The sequence below is a fragment of the Meriones unguiculatus genome, chromosome 1, assembly GCF_030254825.1.
Source record: "Meriones unguiculatus strain TT.TT164.6M chromosome 1, Bangor_MerUng_6.1, whole genome shotgun sequence".
Taxonomy (NCBI): domain Eukaryota; kingdom Metazoa; phylum Chordata; class Mammalia; order Rodentia; family Muridae; genus Meriones; species Meriones unguiculatus.
Window position 1 is genome coordinate 61,157,820 of NC_083349.1, and position 23,211 is coordinate 61,181,030.

Sequence of the window (23,211 nt, forward strand, 5' to 3'; positions counted from 1 at the left end):
GGGAAGCAGAGCACACTTCTGAGGGTTTATTTACTGAGGTGTAGAAACTATTGCAAGACGTCCGTGAGGGCCGGCAGGTGGCGCCACGTGATCGCGAACGGCTCAGAGGCGCGGAGCCGGCGGGTCGGCGGCGTTGCTAGGGCCACTCTGTCGCCGCGAGCCTCCCGTGAGGAGCGGCTTGCAGGAGCAGTGGCCGGGGGCTTGACCAATAATCCGATTTGGTTTTAGGCTATGAGCCCCCTAAGCCTTCTCCAGTCGGCTCCGGTGCTCCCAGAGCAGGAGCGCTCAGCCCTGTCCGCACCGACACGGAGCCCCGTGCTGCCAGGCCCTGCAGCAAGGACCGCGGCCTCGCGCCTCAGGGCGGTATCGCAGGGCTGCCGAGCCTAGCACGGGGGAATCTACTACAGAGACCCCACGGGGAGCGCCGCACCCGCGGACCGCTCCTCTCCATTGGCCGCCTGGAGGAAGACCACGCCCCCTCTCCTACAGTGCTCATCTTTGACTGGCTGTTGGGTCCGGGATGGCCACGCCTCCTCCCCTCGCATACACAAGAGTCACGCGCCTTTCAGTTGGAAACTTGGCATGCTGAGGAGGACAGTGGCCCTCGTGTCCCCGCCCACCTCCCGTGCCATTGGTGCGGCACGCCGAGCGAGACCACGCCCCCATTCCAGCCCCCTGGCTGGGAAGGCGGGCACCCGCTCTTGATTGGCTGGCCGGCCTGCCTCTCGCGGGCGAGGCTAGCACTCCCCTCCCTGCCCTCCCTCCAACCGCGAGCCAGGGGGTTCCTCCGCTGGCTCAGTCCGAGTCCGTGTCATTCAGAGAGGCGGACTGCTGAGTGCGGGGCGCGGACGCACGCTTCCAGTCCTGCTCGGGCGCCGCTGCCTGCGCTCGCGCCGCCGGGTGGGAAGGATGAAGCCGCAGCTGGAGCAGCCACCCTATGATTGGCTGTGGCGCTTGTGAACCCGAAGTAAAGATGGCGGGCGGGCAGGCAGCCGCCGCACTGCCCACTTGGAAGATGGCGGCGCGCCGCAGCCTCAGTGCCCGGGGCCGGGGGTTCCTGCAGGCAGCTGCGGGCCGGCTGCTGCCGCTGCTACTGCTGAGCTGCTGCTGCGGCGCGGGCGGCTGCGCGGCGGCCGGCGAGAACGAGGAGACCGTGATCATCGGGCTGCGGCTGGAGGACACGAACGACGTGTCGTTCATGGAAGGGGGTGCGCTGCGGGTGAGCGAGCGGACCCGGGTGAAGCTGCGGGTCTACGGGCAGAACATCAACAACGAGACGTGGTCCCGCATCGCCTTCACCGAGCACGAGCGACGCCGGCACACGCCCGGCGAGCGCGGGCTGGGGGGCCCCGCGCCTCCGGAGCCGGACAGCGGCCCCCAGCGCTGCGGCATCCGCACCTCAGACATCATCATCTTGCCCCACATCATTCTCAATCGCCGCACGTCGGGCATCATCGAGATCGAGATCAAACCGCTGCGCAAGATGGAGAAGAGCAAGTCTTACTACCTGTGCACGTCCCTCTCCACGCCCGCGCTGGGCACCGGCGGCTCCGGGGCTGCGAGTGGCGCCGTCGGGGGCAAGGGTGGCGCGGGGGTGGCCGGACTCCCGCCTCCCCCGTGGGCCGAGACCACCTGGATTTACCACGACGGCGAGGACACCAAGATGATCGTGGGCGAGGAGAAGAAGTTCTTGCTGCCCTTTTGGCTGCAAGTGATCTTCATCTCGTTGCTGCTGTGCCTGTCGGGCATGTTCAGCGGCCTCAACCTGGGGCTCATGGCCCTGGACCCGATGGAGCTGCGCATCGTGCAGAACTGCGGCACGGAGAAAGAGAAGAATTATGCCAAGCGCATCGAGCCGGTGCGCAGGCAGGGCAACTACCTGCTGTGCTCGCTGCTGCTGGGCAACGTGCTGGTCAACACCACGCTCACGATCCTGCTCGACGACATCGCGGGCTCAGGCCTCGTGGCGGTGGTGGTCTCCACCATCGGCATCGTCATCTTCGGGGAAATCGTGCCCCAAGCCATCTGCTCCCGACACGGCCTGGCGGTGGGGGCCAACACCATCTTCCTCACCAAGTTTTTCATGATGATGACCTTCCCCGCCTCTTACCCAGTTAGCAAACTGCTGGACTGCGTCCTGGGCCAGGAGATAGGCACGGTCTATAACCGGGAAAAGCTGCTGGAGATGCTCCGGGTTACTGACCCCTATAACGACCTCGTTAAGGAGGAGCTGAACATCATCCAAGGGGCGCTGGAGCTCCGCACCAAGACGGTGGAGGACGTCATGACGCCCCTCAGGGACTGCTTCATGATCACTGGCGAGGCCATCCTGGACTTCAACACCATGTCCGAGATCATGGAGAGCGGCTACACGCGAATCCCGGTGTTTGAGGGCGAGCGTTCCAACATCGTGGACCTGCTCTTTGTCAAAGACTTGGCCTTCGTAGATCCGGATGACTGTACCCCCTTGAAAACCATCACCAAATTTTACAACCACCCCCTGCACTTTGTTTTCAATGACACCAAGTTGGACGCAATGCTGGAAGAATTTAAGAAAGGTGGGAAATCTTGCTGTGTTTTAACTGATTTCGCTCTTTCTGTCTCTATCCTCCTCCCTCCCTGAGTCGGCCACCCCCAGACCCACCCCCCAAGGAGAGTTGACCGGAATTTCTCCTCCTCTTAATTGCAAAGTTGAAAGGGTGGCGTGGACTCGGGGACTGACTGAACTGGTGAGCATATCTAGGTTTCAAAGCCCAAGACTGTCATTCCTTTTTCAGACCATCCAAAACAAACAACCAAACAACCAAAACACAGGCATTTTAATTTCAATGCTTGAACCTTGCCCCCCTTGGGGGATTCTGGTCTTGAGGGATCCACTTCATTCATTGGGTCCTGAATAGGTTGACGAAAGTACAGGCTGGCTCCCTAGATGCCCTTCCGTTACATCTGATCACAGACATTTGGAAGACATTTAAGTACCCTTTCAAAACCCAGTGTAATCCTTTTCTCTTCCTTAAACATGCATGTTGACGTTTCAAAGACTGGAAGTACAGTTTTGATAGATTTGTTTTTAGCTATGTGGCATCCTGCAGGGAACTGAAGAAGGTCTTTGAGGGTGGGGCGGGGGTAAAGAAAATACCATTTAAAAAACCCACGTTATTTGGACGTGACTTCTCTAGCTGGAAAAAAAAGGGGGTTGTTTTGTTTAAAGGAAACTCAGTTATTACTATATAACTTGGAACGACTACAGGTAAATTAACTTTTATGAGGCTATATCTGTCTTACTTTCTTCACTGTTCATGTTTATCTGACAGCAAGTAAAACTTCCTAAAGCAAGTGTGGTTTTGGCAGAAAGCTTGAACCTGTGACACTGTTATGAATAACATTCTTTATTGTGATCTATTTCTTGATTTTTCCCCAGTTTAAAAAGTGTTCTTCTTTTAACCTTGATCCCTTGATAAATTAACATGAAGTGATTTATGTCTCCAAATGAGCTGTCCAGGCTCTCGGGTGTTAGCTGGGAAGAGGCAGAGGCCCAGTGTCTGCCTATGAGCACTCACAGCACATCTTTTTTTTTTTTGCGTTGTGGTGTTGTCTGTCGTATTTTGTCACAAATAGGTGAATAGCAACTTTGAAAGTTCCCAGTAAATAGCTGGTGTTGTTGAAAACCAAGGGATGCTGAGTTTGTCACTGGTGCTTGGCACGCACCGGCGTTGCAATGTGTGTGTAACCTTGCCTGACCTGAAAACTAAGTTCTCATTCTTCACATGGAATGTCAATCACTAATGGGGTCGCTACCCTGACAAGGCCGTGTGTACCTGGTGATAGCTCCCTGGGGGGGTGACTTGAACATACAGCGTGTGTGCGTGTCCTCACTCCCTTTTCTTGGATGAATGGTGTCCTCTCTGGAACAGGACCACAATGCAGTAATTTTCATATTAAAAAAATAGAGCAGAATGTGCTTCAGGGCTTAGTAATTTGCATTTAAAAGCAGGAGGAGAAAAAGAAAATGTCCAGTATCTCTGGCTACAGAGCTTTTGGGGTACCCGTTCACTGCCAAGCTGTTTATTAGAGCACTGAGCTAGTGTCTTCCTTCACTCTGCAACACAGGGAGGTGTCTTGAGGATGCCTCTGAATTCCCAGTGCTGGCACAATTTATTGTGTCTGTTGTTGTTGTTCACATTTTTGCAAATCACCTTATAGATTGCAAACACAAGGCCGAATCAGACATGATGATGTAGTTCCAGGTGCTTGGGAGGCAGAGGCAGGATGATTGCTTGAGACCACGGTTCCACATAGGCCTCGTCATTTAAAACAAAAACCAACAAGCACTAGTTCGTTCTAGTCTGGACCCCGGCTAGAGGCTTTTCTTTACCTCTGTATCTTCATTTTTTAAGAATTTAGTTGTTTCTTCCTACTCCTGCTCAAAGTTTAGGAAATTTTACATGATATTTGTCATTGGTTGATTGTGCTTGAACCAGTTTTCTGTGGCTGATTTAATGTTTTTAAATTTAATTTTAGGAGGAGCTGTTTTCCCCTCAAAATCACCTCTCACTGATAGCCCTGTCTCTTAAGGGTCTGGCGAGGAGTTTCTGTGTAACTGACTCTTTGGAACGCATGGCCCTCCTGCTTCAGTCTTCCAAGTGTTGGGATCACAGGTGCTCATGCTGCAGCCTGGCTGGCAGTGCTGCCTTTTGAAGGGTGTTCTTCAAGTGGTGAACTTATTGGTTCTAGAAAAATAACAGAATACTGCACTTTAATTCTTATCCAAGGACACGTGCAGTGTTTGAGTAAGAAGTCGGGTAAATGGAAGATACATTCAGTCTACTAACATATTCTGAAAAGCAAAGACAGTGCAAATTGGATAGTTAAGCCATGTTTTTTTTTTTTTTTAAGGGAAATGCATTTTTATTTTCAAAGAACGTGATACAATTAAAAATATACACTTTAGGTTATAACCATGAATGTCCTTGGTTGGAGTATCAGTCTCAGAGAAAGACCCCTGTGCCCAGATGTATTTGGTCCTTGTGGACCTCCCGTCCTCCAGGTCTTATTATCTCCCCTCTTCTTTCATAAGATTCCCTGCACTCTGCCCAGAGTTTAGCTATGAGTCTCAGCATCTGCTTTGATACACTGCTGGGTAGAGTCTTTCAAAGACCCTCTGTTGTAAAGCCATGTTTTTGAATGAACAAAATGGCTATTTGTTACTTAGTTGCATTCATTAAAATTATTTATCTAATTTCACGTGATTATGTGTGCACCTGAGCATGATGTATGTGCACCGAGCACTTGCAGGACCCCTCAGAGGCCAGGAGAGCTGTCAGGTTACCTGGAACTGGAGTTACCGGTGGTTGGGGCAACAGCCATGTGGGTGCTGGGAAGTAAACTCGGGTCCTCTGCATGAACGTAAGTGCTTAACCACAGAGCCATCTCTTTAGCAATCTGGGTTTTTCTTTCAGAAAAAAGTTTATGAAACCACATTCAACTCTCAAAAAAAAAGAGAGAGAGAGAGAGAGAAAAGAAATTCAGAAATTGAAACAATAACGTTTGTATTTTGATAGCAATATATTTTGACAAAAATAGGAAAATATATTTTGTATTTATTATAGCAGTGATCTTCACAATACTCTTCATACTCTGGAGTAATATATACATTCTTTCACATACTATAAATGGTGCTATGTTTGTTTGGTACACTAACAAAGTTGTAATTAAACTCACAGATACTTTTAAAAGCAGGCATTAATATATTGCCCAGATATTAGTTCCTTTTAATGTACGAGTTACAGTCATCCACCGGATTTTCTTTTCATGATTTGCTGATGTAGATATAACTTCTTCTCTTATGTATTGGAGATTGAACTCATGGCCTCCATGGTAGGCAAGCCCTTTGCCAGTGGGCTACACACTCAGCTCTGTGAAATAACTAAAAGATTATTTAAAGTTTATTCACTGTGTGTTTCTATGTGTGTGTGTGAGTGTGTGTGTGCAGAGATCAGAGGACTTCTTGGAGGAGCTGGTTCTCTCCTTTCACCCTGGATTTGAACTCAGGCTTGCCATCTGTTTTATGTGTATGCTGAATAGCACATGGTGTGTGGGATGCTCTGAAAACTTTCTTCTCCTTTTTTTCCTCTTATCTCTACGTCTAAAAAAACAGAAAGAGAACAAAACCAAGACTCCCCAGTCCCATTATAACCCCAAACTGGTTAGATCTCATTGTTTATTCCCTTTATATCTGAGCTGGTGTCTGTTGTTTTTCTTGTCACTGTTGAGAATCACTCTGATTCGTTTTTCTCTAAAGTGGTGGAGCAAGAAGGTTTGGGGAATTGGAAAGAGATGCTGCAGTAGTGTAAGCGTCTTGAATGTCTTCTTTCTAGTGGCTAGAACTTTTAAACCGTCTACAGGTAGCTTGTAGCTTTGCTTGAGGGGGGAAGGTAGTAATGGTGCTAATTTTGTAGTTTAATCATCATGGTTGTAGTAAAGATAGTTTTGTGCCTTTACTTACTGTCTTGCAGGCACAGAGCTGAAGGTTCTTCTGTGAAGAACCCTGTTGAAATCTCATGATGTCTGAATGGAGTGTCATCCCTATTTGTTTTTTGGTTCTTTTGAGGCAGGGTTTCTCAGTGTAGCCTTGGCTGTCCTTGAGCTCGCTCTGTAGACCAAGCTGGCTTTGAACTCACAGAGATCCACCTGCCTCTGCCTTTTGAGTGCTGGGATTCCAGGTGTGTGCCACCACTGCCTGGCTGTTATCCCTATTTTACCAATAAGGACAGTTGAGGCTTAGATTGAATCATTTGTTCAAGATCACGTAGTAATTCACCGACTTGGGGCTTTAGCTCATGTCTGTTTAGTCTACATGCTGAACTACTCCTTTAGTCCCAGAACACACTGTCTTAATCATTCTCTTAGACTAGCTTCAAATACTGATTTTGCATGATTTTCAATTTATTTATTTTATGTATGCGTGTACGTATGGAAGTCAGAAGAGGGCATCATGTTCCCTGGAGATGGAGTAATGGATGGGTTGTGAACAGCCACGTTGGTGCTGGGCACTGAACCTGGGTTCTCTACAAGAGCAGCCAGTGCCCTGATCCGCTGAGCCATCTCTTCACTCTTCAGCCCCAGTGTTTCTGTTTTAATGAGTGTGAGATTTGGGATTTTGTCAAAACATTGCTTCAGAGCCTGTTGGGCAATAGGCTTCTACATGTATTTCCGTGAAAGGTGTGTTTGTTGCTTTTAGAGCCAGTGCTTTGGTGATAGTGGATAGGGGTTGATGCCCTCTTTTTAAATATTGTAATATACTAATGCTTTTGCTGTGTAACCCTAATACCGAGAAACTATTTTTGCAAGAGCTACACATCCAGCACTGAGATCCCTGAAGCAGAGGTTTTACAGTAACATTGTTGCTTCAGTGCTGCTTTAATGGTTGCTTTGCAACTGTTTTCTTTTGATTCTTTTATGTGTATGAGTGTTTGTCTGCATGTATGTCTGTGCACCCACCACATGCGTGTCTGGTGCTGGAGGAGGTGGTGAGCCTCCATGTGGGTGTTGGGAATCCAACCCTGGTCCTTTGAAACAGCCAGTGCTCTTAAACACTGAGCCAACTCTCCATCGCTACAGCTGTTTTCTAATGGCTAAATTATGTAATAAAGCTTCACCTGCTTTCTTACCTGCTTCCCATTTGAGAGTCACACAGTAATTTGTGAGGCTCAGTTTTCTGTTTCAAACTTGATTTTGTCTTCATTTTTTTGTTGTTGCCATATTAATGCATGGCCGCTAATGCGCACCCTTTTCAAGCCCCTTCCTCGTAGCTCCACCAGTCATTACTTTTGTAGTTGCTTATAAATCTAAATAAGAAAATAAGCTCAGAAATTTGTATTAGAAGATTATGAGAACTCTATAAAGCTGTCTAAAGCAAAATAATGTAGCAGGAAGAAAAGCTCAACAGAAAGCTGCTTGTTTTGTGTCTAGAAAGCCCGTCAGGCTCCTCTTTTACCTGTCATTACCTTTTCAAAAGACTGTGAACTCCCAGTTATCTACACTGAAGTGACTTTGAAGAATTAGTAACCAGTTCTTGCTCTTTTCCCCCCCTTCTTTCCTCTTTCTTCTTTGTAACAGTTGCATTCCATTGTTGCAGGAGTCATGGTTTACAGCTGTGTAGGACTTGGGATTCTTTTCTGCCTGTTTCTTAGAAACAGGCGAGCGGGCTAATGTTCCTCAGAGCAAGGGTGCATGTGTAATTGCCATATAAAACATCAGGTATGGACTGGGGAAGCAGCTCAGTTGGACCGGTGCTTACCTAGCATGTATGAAACCCTTCGTTCAATCCCCCAAACCATATAAACTGGGCATGGTAGCACACATTTGCAATCTTAGCACTTGGGAGGTGGAGGCAGAAAGGTCAGGAGTTCAAGGTCCTCCTTGGCTACATAGTAAGCCTAGCCTGGGCTATCTATGTACAAGTATATCTCAGAAAATAAACCCATTAGGTATATATTTTTTTCTGTAACAGTCCAGTGAGTCCTTGTCTATTACTATGTTAAGAACGTAATATGGGAATTTTTTTTTCTCTTACCAAATTCAGTGTTCTACTTGTCTAGAATGTAGGAGGATATTTTAAAATTATGTTTAAAGGCGTGAATGGTGTCAAAAGGGGTGGATCTATGTATTTCTGTGATCTTGTTTTTTGTGTGTGCACTACCATACATTAAACTATTATAATTTTGCATGATTGTCTAATGTAACTTTGAGAGATCAGATAGTATAGAATCAGGAGTGAGAAGGTGCACAGCTCAAAGATTTTTCTAGTCTAGTGTTTGCTGATGTTTTTACCAGGTGACAAGATTTATCTGATCACGTATGAAGGGACGATTCTAGGCCTCCCTCAGCAGCTCCATGACCTGTAGGCTCTGGGGCAGGGGCTGTGGAATCCACCACTGTTAAGTTAGGGGAAGGCCTGGGTGGCAAACATGGTTCCTTAACCCCTGGACTAAAGAAAGTAAACCCTGGAAAGGAGAGTGTTTGGGGCCATACCTCACTACCTAGGCGTATCTACTGGACCAGAACTCACATCCCTGACTTCTAGGCTAGCGTTCTTTCCACACTTCTGGGCCAACCCTTTCGTTCCTTATTCAGAGTTAAAGGTTAGCCACATCACTGAGAAATCAAGTTTTCAGGCTTGCCATTGGTTTTGATCTTGGGACTTTGATGTCAGTATTTTAGATATCTTGCACTCAAACAATCGTCAACTGCCATTTTGTTACATAGATAATAGGTCTGATTGTGTAATCGGATTATATGTTGTGTTTTACTTTAGCTTAGTTGATAACTGAGGTTTTACTTTATTATGTAGAGTGGGAGGGTATCTGGGGACATGGGTATTGCTCTGTAGATTGCTCAAAGCCTCCTGCTGTTAAATATAAGCACTCCTCTTGACTTAGTGACGTATTTTCTCCTTAGTTGGTTTTTCTTTTAGAGTGATGAAGGTTGGATTTAGGTCTGTGAGTAGAGGCTTTTTGGCTGTTTTCTGCTCATAGTATATTCTGTTGAGATGTTCATCAGGGCTGGGTTGTCACACAGTGTCAGCGCTGGCTTGGGAACAGGAGATAGGGGGCAAACACTGGAACATACATTGTTAAGCCAGATTAGGTGATGATGGGTAATGGCAGTGCCAAGAACTTCCCCTGTTTTGATTTTATTTACTTACCTATTTGTTTTCAGACTTGATGTGAGATTTATTAGTAAATAACGACAGACATAGTGGGGTAACAGCACAGGGTAAGCTGTCAGGGGTATAGAGTCTACCCCATGTCCACAGCCCACAGCCCTCAGGGATGAGCTGCTTCTCAGCTGGGGTGTCTTCAAATTCATCAAATAGGGAGCCCTGCTTCCCTGAGATGTGGATCTTCTGGTGGCAAGGCAACTTGAACTTGGCACTACACAGGACCTCAGTCACATGTTTCTTATTCTGCAGCTTGGTGCAGATGGACCTGATGACCTGGTCAGGTCACATGCCCTGGGGATTTCCGGTAGCACTCACATACCTGTCTGGAGTCTAGCACTGAGATCAGATACATGCGGACCCAGCAGAAAACTCTCCCACGGTCCCTTAGGAGAACCCGTACAAGCAGCAGGCTGTGTGCACCATCGTGGAGGCTGCTCTTTGCAGCCACCGCACACTAGACCCCATGGGGAAGAGTCCCTGCTGCCTTAACCGCCCATAGCCTTCCCCTGTTTGGTTTTGCTGCCACTGATCATAAATACGGCACTGACTGGGGTCTGTCTGCACGCTGATACACAGTCAGACTGGGGCCGGAGTGTTTTGTTTTGATTTCGCATGCTGCAGGAAGAATGCCACTTGTTAATGTAGTTGAGTCAAGTAGGCTTCTCTTGGATGTGCTTTGGGTAGTAACTTACCTCTTTGGCCCAAGTAGAAAATGGAGATTTTTTTTTCCACAAAATTATTGAATCTTCCTAAAATTCAATTCCCATTTTAATAAATAATTCAACAAGAATACATTTACCGTGAGGGAATATTTTGCAATAAAACAAGATTAAGTAGATAAATCAGTTCCTAAAATACTGGAATTCCTAGAGAACTGATAAAATTAGTTAAACTGAGAAAAAATACCTTGAAAGGCCAAGAAAGAAGGAATCAAAGATACAAAGTTTACTTTATATCTCCGTGGATAACATGCAACAGTATTTAAGTTTCTGAAAATTCTACTAGGATGTTCAGTTTCATTTCCTACTCAATGGAGAATGGAGATGTTTTACAACTCATATAATATGCAGTAAACTAATGTGAGTCAGGCAGGGTGATGCATACCTCTATTTCTAGTGCTTGGGATGCTGAGGCAGGAGAATGGTAATTTCATTTCTACCTGGGATGCATCGCAAGACCTTGGTTTTAGAAGAAAAAAAGTGAAAGTAAATGTAAAAATGTTTCTAACTGGGCCTGGGACTTAATGCCAAGTTAGTTATCATTTATATTATAACAGTACTTTATTGGTAATTGTATTCATGGCAGGAACAGACTAAGTTCATGCTACTCTAACAAAATTCCAGAAACTGGTGAATTTGTAGTAATCCTCCGAGTTCTCTAGGCTGGGTTGTCTAAGATCCAGGCATTTGGTGTCTAGTAAAGGCTTTTTTACTTTGTCCTGATATAACAGAAAAGTGGCAGGACAAAAAAGAGCCTTAGGCTAGCTCTCTCAAGCCTGGTGATAAGGGCCTGAGTTATTCTTGAGGCCACCCTTATGACCTGCCCTGCTCTGAGGGCGCCAGCTCTTAGTACCCCCATGGTGGGGATTAAATTTCAACATGAATTTTGCATGGATGCAGTTCTTAGTCCAGACTGGAGATTGACAGGCAGGGAGAGCATAGCACAGTGACTTATAGTGCATTAAATGCTAGAAACTGGATTTAGTGTAGTCTAGGACCCTCTCCCTGCCCACCCTGCCGCCGCTTTCTTTTTTATAAAAAAGTTTTCTTTATTATCATTATTAGTGGGTAACTAAGTGTGCATTGGCACAAATGTGGAGGTCAGAGAAGCTGGTTTTCTCCTTCCACCATGTGGGTCCGGGGATTGAACTCAGACCGCTTGGTGGCAAGCCTCTTTACCCACTGGCCATCTCACCAGCTCTTTTTCAATGTGATTGAATTCTGTGCTTGCCCTGTTCAGACTGGACAAGCTGGCCACAATTTATTACATGTTCTATTTTCTCTAAAGTACAAATACCAAGAATACAATAATCACTTTTTAACTGTAGGTGATAGGAAGGAATAACAAAGACACAATGTCTAAAGCAAGTTCTCATGGATTTTGAAATCTCTTGAATGTCCCAGGTTTTAATACAAAAGGAAATTCTCGGATTTGCTGATAAATGGTTTCAGCATTGATTATATCAAAAGTATAAAAAACAGTGATGTTAATACGGCAAGTTTGTGTTACTTAGAGCAGTATAATTGTGACACTTTTGGGAGACATTCAGGAGTCCTAAAAATATCCTTTGCCTGAAATCTTTATTCAGTGATTGAAGAAAAGAAAAGGGTCATGTTGGCCTTCACATTCATGTACGTTGTAACATTATGTATGAATGATGAAATGACACTTGAAGACAGGGCATAGAGGGGAACATTAAAGAAATTAGAGATGTCTGCTAATTACAATCATTTCATGATAATTTTGAAGGCTGTGTGAGAAATGTAGGGTGATTATTTGTAAGGATTATAGACTTGTAAAAATATGCACATGCCTAGACTAGAAGGGGATGTGAAAAAAGTAAAAGCAGTTGATGGGTATGGGTGGGGTAATCATAGTTGATCTTTGCAAAATTCTGCTTCTTAACTTTGTACAATGATACACTTGGAAAAAATCAGATGTGCTAAGAACATGATGTGTCTCGGTCTTGGAAAAACTCACCTTTACTCCTGCTAAGAAACTCAATATTACTTCATTTCCCCTTGGAGTATTTTATTGCTAAAACAAATAGGTAGTTTATGCCTTTAAGTGTGTAAGTCATGAATTTTAGTGTATTCTCAAGGTTGTATAAGCATTACTGTTGTCCTTTCAAAACATTTTCATCCTCGGTCATAAGAATCCCCACACCCGGAAACAGCCATTCCCCACGTCTGCTCTCACAGTCCCTGCTACCACTATCTGTTTTCTATCTCCGGGTGATCCCGTTCTGGACATTACATCTAAATGAAGTGCAGCCTCAGGCCTGGCTCTTTTTTCTCAGCAGTAATTGCATTCATGGTCCATTCATGCTGCAGTGTGAATCAGCACCTCACTCTTCATCTCAAGGATTTAACACATCTTGTTTATGCATTTATTTGTGGAACGACATTAGTGTTGTTTGCCCTTTTGCCTTATGCCTTATGCCGCTGTGAACATTGGTGCACAGGTTTTTTTTTTTGTGTGTGTGTGTGTGGACATAGGTTTTCAGTTTTCTTGGGTAACTGTAGCAGTCATGTGGTTACTCATTTGTTAACTTTCTGAGAAATTTCTAATCTCTTTTCCAAAATGACTGTCCCATTTTATTATTTTTGCCAGCAGTGTATGAGGGTTCCAGGCTCTATTTTGTTACTCTTCGTAACCCCCCCTCCCCATCCTTACAGACATTCTGGACAATGTGAAGTGATATTTCCTTGGTTTTGATTTGCATCTTTGTAGTTATAAAGCTGTTGAACATCTCTTCCTGTGTTTACAACCACCATCGTATCTTTGAGGGAATGTCTGTGTAGTTCCTTTGCCTGTTTCTTTATAGTTTTAAATTGTATGATAATGTATATGTACTCTGTGTGAGTGTGTGCATGTGAATTCAGGTGCTTACAGGGGTCAGCATCGGATCCCCTGGGGCTGGAGGTACTGATATTGTGAGCTGCCTGACATGGGTGCTGGGAACTGAACTCCAGCCACCCTCTATAAGAGCTCTTTATTTTATTCTTTTTGTTATTAATTATTTTATTTTTATTAATTACAGTTTATTCACTTTGTATCCCCCCTGTACCTACCTCCCTCCTCCTCTCCCAATCTCATCCTCTCTCCTACCCCACCTATACCCTCCCCCAGTTCACTGATAAGGGAGGTCCTCTTCCCCTTCCCTCTGATCCTAGTCTATCAGGTCTCATCAGGAGTGGCTGCATTGTCTTCTTCTGTGGCCTGGTAAGGCTGCTCCCCCCTCAGGGGGAGGTAATCAAAGAGCAGGCCAATCAGATCCTGTCAGAGACAGTCCCTGTCCCCATTACTATGGAACCCACTTGGACACTGAACTGCCATGGGCTACATCTGTGCAGGGGTTCCAGGCCATCTCCATGAGTGGTCCTGGCATATCAGTCTCAGAAAAGACCCCTGTGCCCAGACTTTTTGGATCTGTTGCTCTCCTTGTGGAGCTCCTGTCCTCTTCAGGTCTTACACTATCTCTCACTTTTCTCATAATACTCTAGGATAAACATACTAAAATCTGAACGCCTAAGGAAGCTAATAAAGAAGGAGGACTCTGGCTAAGATGCTCAATCTCCATTCATAAAGGCAAAGAGGATGGACATCGGAGGAGGGAGAAAACAGAGAACAGGACAAGAGCCTACCACAGAGGGCCTCTGAAAGGTTCTACCCTACAGGGTATCAGAGCAGATGCTGAGACTCATAGCCAAACTTTGGGAAGAGCTCTTTTTATATGTGGAATGCTAGTCAGTTGTCAGCTATAAGATATGTAAATATAATCCCATTCTGTAGTTACCTTTTTACTTTGAAACAGGAAAGTCTTTGATGTTAGTAAAGCCAATTTGTCAGTTTTCTTTGGGCATACTTTTGTGTCATGTGAAAGCACAATTACAAGATCCACAGTCGTGAAGATTTAGGCTTATGATTTCTCCTTTGAGTTTTACAGTTTTAGTTCTTACGCTCAGGTCTTTAATCCATTCTGAGTTAATGTATACAGTGTTAGGGTTCACTTTCATTCTCTTGAGTATAGGTATCCAGTTGTCACAGTACATTTATTGAAAAAGACGTTCTTTCTCCATTGAATTGTCTTGACATCCTGTCAAAAATTAGTGGTCCATAAAAATGAAGGCTACTTCTGAGCCTCAAATTCCTCTGCTGATATTCTGATGCCGACACCATACTTTCTTGGTTCATGTAGCTTTGTAATGAGTTTTTAAATTGGGAAGAATGCACCTTTCAATCTTCATGGGTCAACTTCTCCATTTCTATTTTTTAAAAATGATGCTTTTGGTAGGGATTGCCCTGCATCTGTAGATCCAGGAGAGTGTTTTACCTTGATAACAGAAAGTCTTCATCCAGTAATAGGAAAAATCCTCTCATTCATTAGGTCTTTTTTTTCCTTCCATATACAATTTTCCTTTTGTAAAATTTATTCCTGAGCATTTGCTTTGTTCTTTATACCACAGTAAATGGAATTCCTTCATTAGCTTTATTCTCTGACTGTTCATAGCTAATGTGTACAGATCCAAGCAGTTTTTTTAAATTGATCTTACCTTCGTAGATTGATCTTACCTTCTGTAACCTGTTGAACTTATTAGATAACAAATGTTTTTGTTTGGTTGGTTTTTTTCAAGACAGGGTTTCTCTGTGTAGCCTTGTCTGTCCTGGACTCACATTGTAGACCAGGCTGGCATCAAACTCACAGAAATCTGCCTGCCTTTACCTCCTGAGTGCTGGGATTAAAGGCATGCACCACCATGCCTGGCTAACAAATGGTTCTTAAAAAAATGTTTTAAAAATTACATGAACTGAGCTGGAGAGATGGCTCAGCAGTTAAGAGCACTGACTGCTCTTTCAGAGGTCCTGAGTTCAATTCCCAGCAACCACATGGTGGCTCACAACCATCTGCAATGGAATCCGGTTTCTTCTGGTGTGCACGAAAACAGTGTTCATATTCATAAAATAAATAAATCTTTAAAAAAATATATGAACTTCTTGACTTGGAGAGATGGCTCAGTGCTTAAGAGTACTTGCTTCTCTTGCAAGTACTGCTCTTGCCTAGACTCAGTTCCCAGCTCCCATTTGTAGGCTCACAGCCAACTTTAATTCTGGTTCTCTTCGGACACCAGGCATGCATATATGTAGATGCAGGTGAACGCTCATACACATAAGAATAAAACTTAAATATTTTTCAACAGCATTTGCCTTTTTTGGGGGTTATCTTACATTGACTTGTTTCATTTAATTACAGTAAATTTTACATTTTTCTTTAAAATTTTAGGCATGGGGGATATTGCACAGTTGGTAGAGTATTTGCTTAACATACATGAAATCTTGGGTTTGATCTCCAGCACCATGTAAAACAGGTGTGATGGTAATTCCTGAACTTAGAAGTGGATGCAGGAGGATCAGAAGTTCAAAATCATCCTTAGCTACATAGCAAGCTTGAGGCCAGCCTGGGGTACGTGATGGCTAGAATTAATATCTCTAGTGGCTCTGCAGCGGTCCAGGGATATGTGATGAGTTCAGAGAGCAGTCCGGCTGATAGCCACCTTGTTTGACAGTGCCTTCTTCAGGAGGGTTTTCTTTCTGAGAGGCTAAAGCAGCCCTGGCTTAGCCCCTTCACACTGCGGGCAGCAGTGGCAGTGTGCTGGACACCAGTGCCGTGGCCAGCATTTGGCTTTCCAGCTCACTAGAAACGAAGACGGACCTCTGCAGTTCTGAAGTGAACTCCAGCGCCTCGTGCATGCCGGCAAACACTCTCAGAGCCACTTCCCAGCCCTCTTTTTCTTCGCTTTTCTCCTTCCTCCCCCCCTTTCTCCTTTCCTTCCTTCCTATCAAATGCATGTGTGTGTGGGGGGTTGTAATCTGAGAGGGTCATTGTTTTCCCATTCACCAGAGACAGACTGAGGGCATCTTCATATCTTTACCAGAGTGCGCAAAGCCTCAGTTTTTCCATTTGCCAGTCTGTGATCCTACAATGTGCTGACTCAGAGCCTCTTAGAGTGGCATTTGGGTTTACATAGTCCTGACACTCAGGCTACACTGGGGACTGTTTGGGCAGACTTTATGGTGAAAAGTAGGAAGAAAAACAGCTAGAACAATACAACATGCTCTGCCATCTCTTCTAAATTGAGTTTCCTTTTGTCCTTGATTTAAAGCTTGTCAGGAATAATGTCTTCTCTGCAGAGTTGATTACTGAACAGAGAGCTCAGCTTTCCATTACCTTCTGCATTGTGTGCTGTCACATCAGGATGTCCTTGAAGACTTGGGGTTCCAGAAAACCAGGGAGGTACAGTGAAGCCCTCTGACTTTTGTGTGTATGAAATGAAGGGATTTGGGTTTGAGGTTGCATTGATTTCAAAACATGTTATCAGATAAACAAAGTCCAGTTTATTTTAGCCTGTCTGGAATACAGTTCTTTGGTACGATAGCTCCGATGAAAGGAAAGATTGGTGAAGGAGCTCAGCTCTAAGAAGATGTACTTTTAGCATAAAGCTGTGCAAGGGGATAGTTGAGATTATGGGAATGGATGTGTCCATTGGTCTGTAGAAATGACCGCTGCAGACACAATCAAGATTGTGCAAAGGAGACAAAAGGGTAAAAGCTCTGCTATGGAACCCCGTGCTACGGTACGCTTAGAAGTTTCTAGACCGTCTTACGCCGACTACCAGAATAAAAATACCTTTTAACCTTGGTAAGGACCGGGTATTACTTTAGTTCTATAAAATCTTGTATGGCTTCATATAAAAACATGATTTTTTTTCCGAATCCATATAGCAGCTTTCTGTTTAGTTGCAGTCACATGGCATAAGGCACTGTGGTCAGTGCTAAAGAACACAGGACGGCGGTCCCGTCAGATTAGAGTGGAGCGGAGGGACTCCTGCTTCTGCTTCCGTTGTAATGTTGTGGTGGGCCGTGCTCACGTGTTTGTGTTGATGGTGTTACAGATGCTCCCACTGCACCGCCAGGCATAGGGAAGCATACACACAAAGCATGTAGTACCTGTCTGATAAAGAACGAATATGGTCTTGGTTGTGTGTTTATTATATTTCATGCCACTCATTTAGCATGTATTCTTTCTTTCTCTCTCCCCATGCCCCCATCTCTTTTTCCTGGTTATTTTGAGACAGGGTTTCTCTGTGTAGCCCTGGCTGTCCTGGAACTCACTCTGAGACCAGGCTGGCCTTGAACTCAGAAATCTGCCCCTGCTGGGATTAAAAGCATGTGACACTACTGCCCAGTACTAGAGTAGCTACTAAAATGTATCTTAGTTTGAAACAATGTATGGTAAAGCATTGTGCTGTGTTCTGCTGTCAGCAACCTCTCACATCTCATTTACACTCTTTCTCGTGATTGCATTATGCTTTTTTCATAGCTTTGATTAAATATGTTTTTTGAAAAATTCACACATGTATATAATATGTTCTAGTTGCTGTCACTTCTCACCCCTTTCCCACCCTTCTCTCTCCAAGTCCCCTTTTCTCATTATGTCTTTTTGTTTTATTTCGTGACCCACTGAGTTTAACTAGGGCCGTCTGTGTGGCAATGGGTTTGAAGCGTCTCATTGGAGCCTGGTGGGCTCATCAGTGCTACTCAACTGAAGACAATGATTGTCTCTTCCCAGAACCCATCAATAGACAATAGTATAGCTAGGTTTGATTTAATTTTGTCTGTTTTTGACCCAAAAAAGCAATAGGACATACTGTGTGTGTGTTATTCAGGATGTTTGTATAAGTCACTTAAAGATGTGATTTTTTTTTTTATTGTATTCTTGTCACAGGACAAGTAAGCTATCATGTAGGTATCTTTACTAAAATCTTCCTTTAAAATACAAGATGATGATAAATATACTTGTCTGTATTCTGTTAGCTAACTTAAGGAACACAAGCGGTTTAGGAGGAGAAGTTGATGTTTGCTTTGCTGACAGACAGCATTGCCCCTACGTATTACACAAACAAGCATTTACTATTTACTCCATTCCTGGCTACTTAAAAGTATGTACCAGGTTTGACCTGATTCCTGGATGGTGAAGCCTACCAGTTAGCACAGACCTTCTGGAAGCATATTTGTGCCTCCCCCTGGAACAAGAGTGGATTGTGATGTGTTGAGATGATGGAGGATGTGTTGGTTCTCCAGCACATCCGAAAGGGGTGAAGGGACCACAGAGGCTGAAGCTAGCTTGCTGGCGAAAGAACCTTAATTGGTTTAAGCTGGCTTAGCTCCCATTAGCTAAATATCCATCGGTTCATGCTTTGTCCATGACCTGTAAAGACCACTCTTTAAGCCAGATATTAGAGAAGATGCAAATTTTTGCTGCCCTTTCTACAAATGGCAGTGATGTCCCTACTTGTGAGGCCCTAGCTATACTGAATGTTATAAATATATCCATAAGGGTTACTTGGTCACACACCGGTTCAAAGGTAAATAAAGATATTTCTGGCAGAGTTCTGTATTGTTAGTAATCATTACCTATTTCTCCTTTCTTTTCTTTTCTTTTCTTTTCTTTTCTTTTCTTTTCTTTTCTTTTCTTTTCTTTTCTCTTTCCTTTCCTTTCCCTCTCTCTCTCTCTCTCTCTCTCTCTCTCTCTCTTTTTCTTTCTGCAAGATTTCTGAAGAAAAATAGCTAGTAACTTTCTTTTCTTGCTCACAGCTTCAGCTTGAATTCTCAACAATCTGGCTTCAGACAGTCTTAGCCAATGATGTCACTGGCGTCTTGGTTGTCATCCTTCCTAGCTGTTTTGGCTCCTTCGCTGAGGTTGGCAGTAGCTGTGGGCCACTCTCCTCTCCATCTTGGCTCTCACAGTGCCTCTCCTCTCCTCTAGCCTCTCTCTAGCCTCCCAAATATTCCTCCCATCCCTAAGGCAGCATTTTCTGAGGTTTTTGTCCTTGTCGCTCCCTCTCATGGATTTTCTCCATGTTCAGAAAGCTTCCTTTGCTTTATTTATAATCTGTAAGCTTTATTGTGTTTTCTAATAAAGAACTATGGGCAATACAAAGTCAAGTTAGACCCATTTTCTGTAATGTGCTATATATGTGAATTTATACTGTCATATCTTTGAATCTTGTTAGTGATTTGCTTTTAAAATGCTTAAGTTTTTTTTAATTCCCTTTGCTACCATCTAGGCCCTTGGAATTATTTTATTTATGCCTGCTATGTTTTATAAATTCCACAAGTGCATTTTGTTTTCAAATTAAATTAATGTATTTTTTCTTTCTTCTTCCTATGTATTTTTCCATAAAGGCTTGTAGTGTAACTCAGCCTGACCTTGAGCTAGTGACATTCCTGCCTCTACTTCCTAAAGGCTGGGATTTTAGGTTTCCATCTGTATGCTCAACTTATTAGTCCGTTTAAAATGAATTAGTGAGGGGTTCTGTCTTTATCTCACTTGATTCTTGCACAATTTCTAAGGTGATTTCCTTAATTTTGTTTCATGAAGCATGACTCAGCCAGAGTGATCACCCTTGAATATAGCATTGAACCAGATGGCAAAAAGTTTCCTGTCTTTACAGAGATAATCAAGTTGGAGAAAAATAATGTCAAGTTGTTGTGGGCCATGAGGTGGAGCCCCTCCAGCTCCACCCTTCCTTCTTAGCATCTGACTCCTGCTCCTGCACACTGCTCTTTCTGCTGTTTCGACAGCACAGCAGATACTCCAGCTTGTTCCTTTGTAGCCACTTCTCCCTTTCTCTGGAATGTCCTTGCCTGAGAGAGCATTGTAGCTGTCACCCTTTCTTAGGTCAAGTTTTCACTCAGAGGTCACTCTAATGAGGCTGTGGCATTCCCATCGAAAATTCCAGCCCCTTCCCCAAAACACTTTTGTGTCATTGTCCTTTTAATTTTCCCTCTTTACACACGAGGACCTGGCGCAGGGAGGGAATTGTTGAGGGAATAACACTGACAGGTGGTGTGACTTGAGAGCTCTTTGTAATACCGAGGATAGTGGTAGAGTTGGCCCAGAAGGTAGCGGCCATATGTTTAGGATCCAGACACTTCCTTCTGCATCCTTTCCCTAGTAGTTCCACTCCAGACACTGTGATCTCAGAAACCAGTTAGCAACTGAAAACATAGAGTGTTCATCCAAACATTTTACTTATTTAAAAATTGTGGTAAAGTATCTATAACATCAAGTTTTCCATTTTAGGTGTGCAGGTCAGGAATATTAAAGGCTTTCATAAGGCTGTGCAACCTTTGTAAAACTTTCTGAATCTTGCAAAGTGCAAATTGTATGTCCATTGAATATTGAGTGCTTACTTGCTCTTCCACATGATAGTTCCCCACAAAAACTACTATTTTGCTTTCTCTCTCTCTCTCTCTCTCTCTCTTTTGTTTGTTTTTTGAGGCAAGGTCTTACTATATAGATTTGGCCTGGAATTTGCTATGTAGCCCAGGCTAGTCTAGATCCACCTGTCTCTGCCTCCTGTATGCTAGGATTAAAAGCATGTGCTACGCCTCCTGGTCCTACTTTCTGTCTCTGACCATCCTAGGAATCTTATAAGTGATACTAAATAGTATTTGTCATTTTGTGTGTCTTAGTCCACTTCTCATCATATCCTTGAAGCTCATCCATGTTGTGCATGTGTTAAAATTAACTGAGTAGTATTCTTTTGAATGGGTATAACCCTTTGGTGTGTCTGTCTTCGTGGACGCTGGGTCACCTCTGTCTTTAGGCTCTTTTGAATTATGCTGCTATGAACTTGAGCATGGGTATTCAAATATTTTAGTCTCCATTCTTCAGTTCTTTGCAGTACACATCTAGATGTGAAATTGTTGGGTCATATGATAATTTCTATTCTGTATATAATTGCTACACACACACACACACATACACACATGCATGAATGCACACCCATGTAACTCTGGCTGGCCTGGAACTGGCTATATGACCAGGCTGTCCTCATACTCACATACTCACATAGATCCTTCTGCCTCTGCCTGCTGAGTGCTGAGATTAAAGACATGTACCATTTCTCCCAACTTAAATATTTTAAAGTAATTTATTTACTGTGTATGAGGCACATGTGGAGGTCAGTGGACAGCTCGGGGCAGTCTGTTATCTCGTTCCATCATGAGGGTTTTGGTTATCAAATGTCAGATGCCAGATTTGGCAGCAAGCACCTTTATCCAGTGAGTCATCTTGCTGCCCCCACCCCTTTAATTTGGTTTTGGTTTTTGAGACAGGGTTTCTCTGTATAGCTTTGGCTGTCTTGGACTCGCTTTGTAGACCACATTGGCCTTGTACTCAGAAAGATCCACCCACCTCTGCCTCCCTGAGTGCTGGGATTACAGGTGTGTGCCACCAGGCCCAGCCGTTGCCCTGTTTTTTAAAAGATTTGTATTTATTTTATGTGTTTGCCTTTGTGAATTTGTGTGTGCCAGGTGTGCAGGAGCTCTTGGAGGGCAAAAGAGGGGTCAGATTCCCAGGAACTAGAGTCACAGGTGGTTGTGACTGCTGTGTAGCTTCTGGTAACCAAACCTGGGGCTTCTAAAGAAGCATTAGGCACTTTTAATGCTGAGCGATTCTCCAGCCTTCCTAAATATTTTTAATAACAAAAAATTATAAAACAGGAACTGGAGAGATGTCTCTATAGTTAAGAGCATTAGTTTTTTCAAAGTCCAGCACTGAAGACTGGTTAAATAGCTCTGAGCATACACATACCACAGAACAGTTTAATCACAAGACTTTAATTTTATTAAGACAAATAACTACTTTGGGTGAAAAGAAAAATATTATTTCTTTTTTTAAAAAAATATAATTTCAACTTGTCTTGAAATTCTCTAAGGTGGCAGGCATCTGTGGTCCCAGCTACCTAGGAGGCTAAGGCTTTCTTGAGCCCATTTTGGACAACAGATTGAAGTGAGACCCTATGTTTTACTTTAAAAATAAAAAAAGAAAGAAAAAAGAAAAAGACTACTAAGGGCCAGAGAGATGGCTCAGTGAGTAAAGGTGCGTGCTATGAAGTCTGAAGCCGAATTCCATCCCAGGACTCAATGGTAAAAGCAGAGAACTGATTCTTGTAGCTTGTCCTTTGACCTTCGCAAATGTGCACTCTTACAATAAAGGTTAAAAAAAAAAAAAAACTTGTAGGAAATATTCTGAAGTGTTAAAAAATGAGATGATTGTTGTCCTGATTGATTTTTATGTCACCTTGGCACAAGCTAGAGTCATCTGAGAGGAAGGAGCCTCAATTGAGAAAATGCCTCCATAAGCTCAGACTGTCGGCAAGCCTGTAAGGCATTTTCTTATTAGCGATTAAAGGGGAGGCCCAGCACCTTGTGGGCGCTGCCACCCTTGGGCTGATGGACCTGGGTTCTATAAGAAAGGCTGAGCAAGCCTGTAAGCAGCATCCCTTCGTCCTCTGCTTTGTTCCCACCTCTAGGTCCTTGTCTTGGGTTCATGCTCTCACATTCCTCAAGGATGGACTACAAACTATAAAATGAAATAATTCCTTTTAATCTCAAGTTGCTTTTGGTCATGGTGTTTTATTACAGTAATAGAGACCTCAACTAAGACAGTCATTAAATTCATTGCGTACATGTTTGTACGCCCTAAATTAACTAGGCATTTATTATTATTATTATTTGGAAAAAATTAGTAAATGTTTTCCATCATTCCTGTCAGCTCCTGCATAGAATCTAGACACTGCTGAGGGCTTGAAGAGCTCTCCCTTCTCTGGGTCTAGGCCCTGCCTTTATCTGTTATCCAAAGCAGTTACTCCATGTCCACATGGCGCATAGCATCAGTACCCATGTGTCTGGCCAAC

At 43.9% G+C, this 23,211-nt stretch overlaps 1 protein-coding gene and 1 pseudogene across 3 annotated transcripts in view; one reads left to right on the forward strand and one right to left on the reverse strand.

Moving 5' to 3' along the window:
• The first annotated feature begins 725 nt into the window (after positions 1-725).
• Positions 726-23,211, forward strand: part of Cnnm2 (cyclin and CBS domain divalent metal cation transport mediator 2) — a 127,923-nt gene continuing 105,437 nt past the window's right edge. Inside the window, exon 1 of one of the 3 annotated variants that reach the window (XM_060390683.1) lies at positions 726-2,558. In XM_060390683.1, coding sequence (XP_060246666.1) covers positions 938-2,558 — 1,621 coding nt within the window. In that variant the 5' untranslated portion in view covers positions 726-937. The remainder of the gene's footprint in view (positions 2,559-23,211) is intronic. The other 2 variants (XM_021650503.2, XM_021650496.2) reach the window with 2 other exon arrangements.
• LOC132651449 (small nucleolar RNA SNORA70) lies at positions 10,092-10,219 on the reverse strand (annotated as a pseudogene).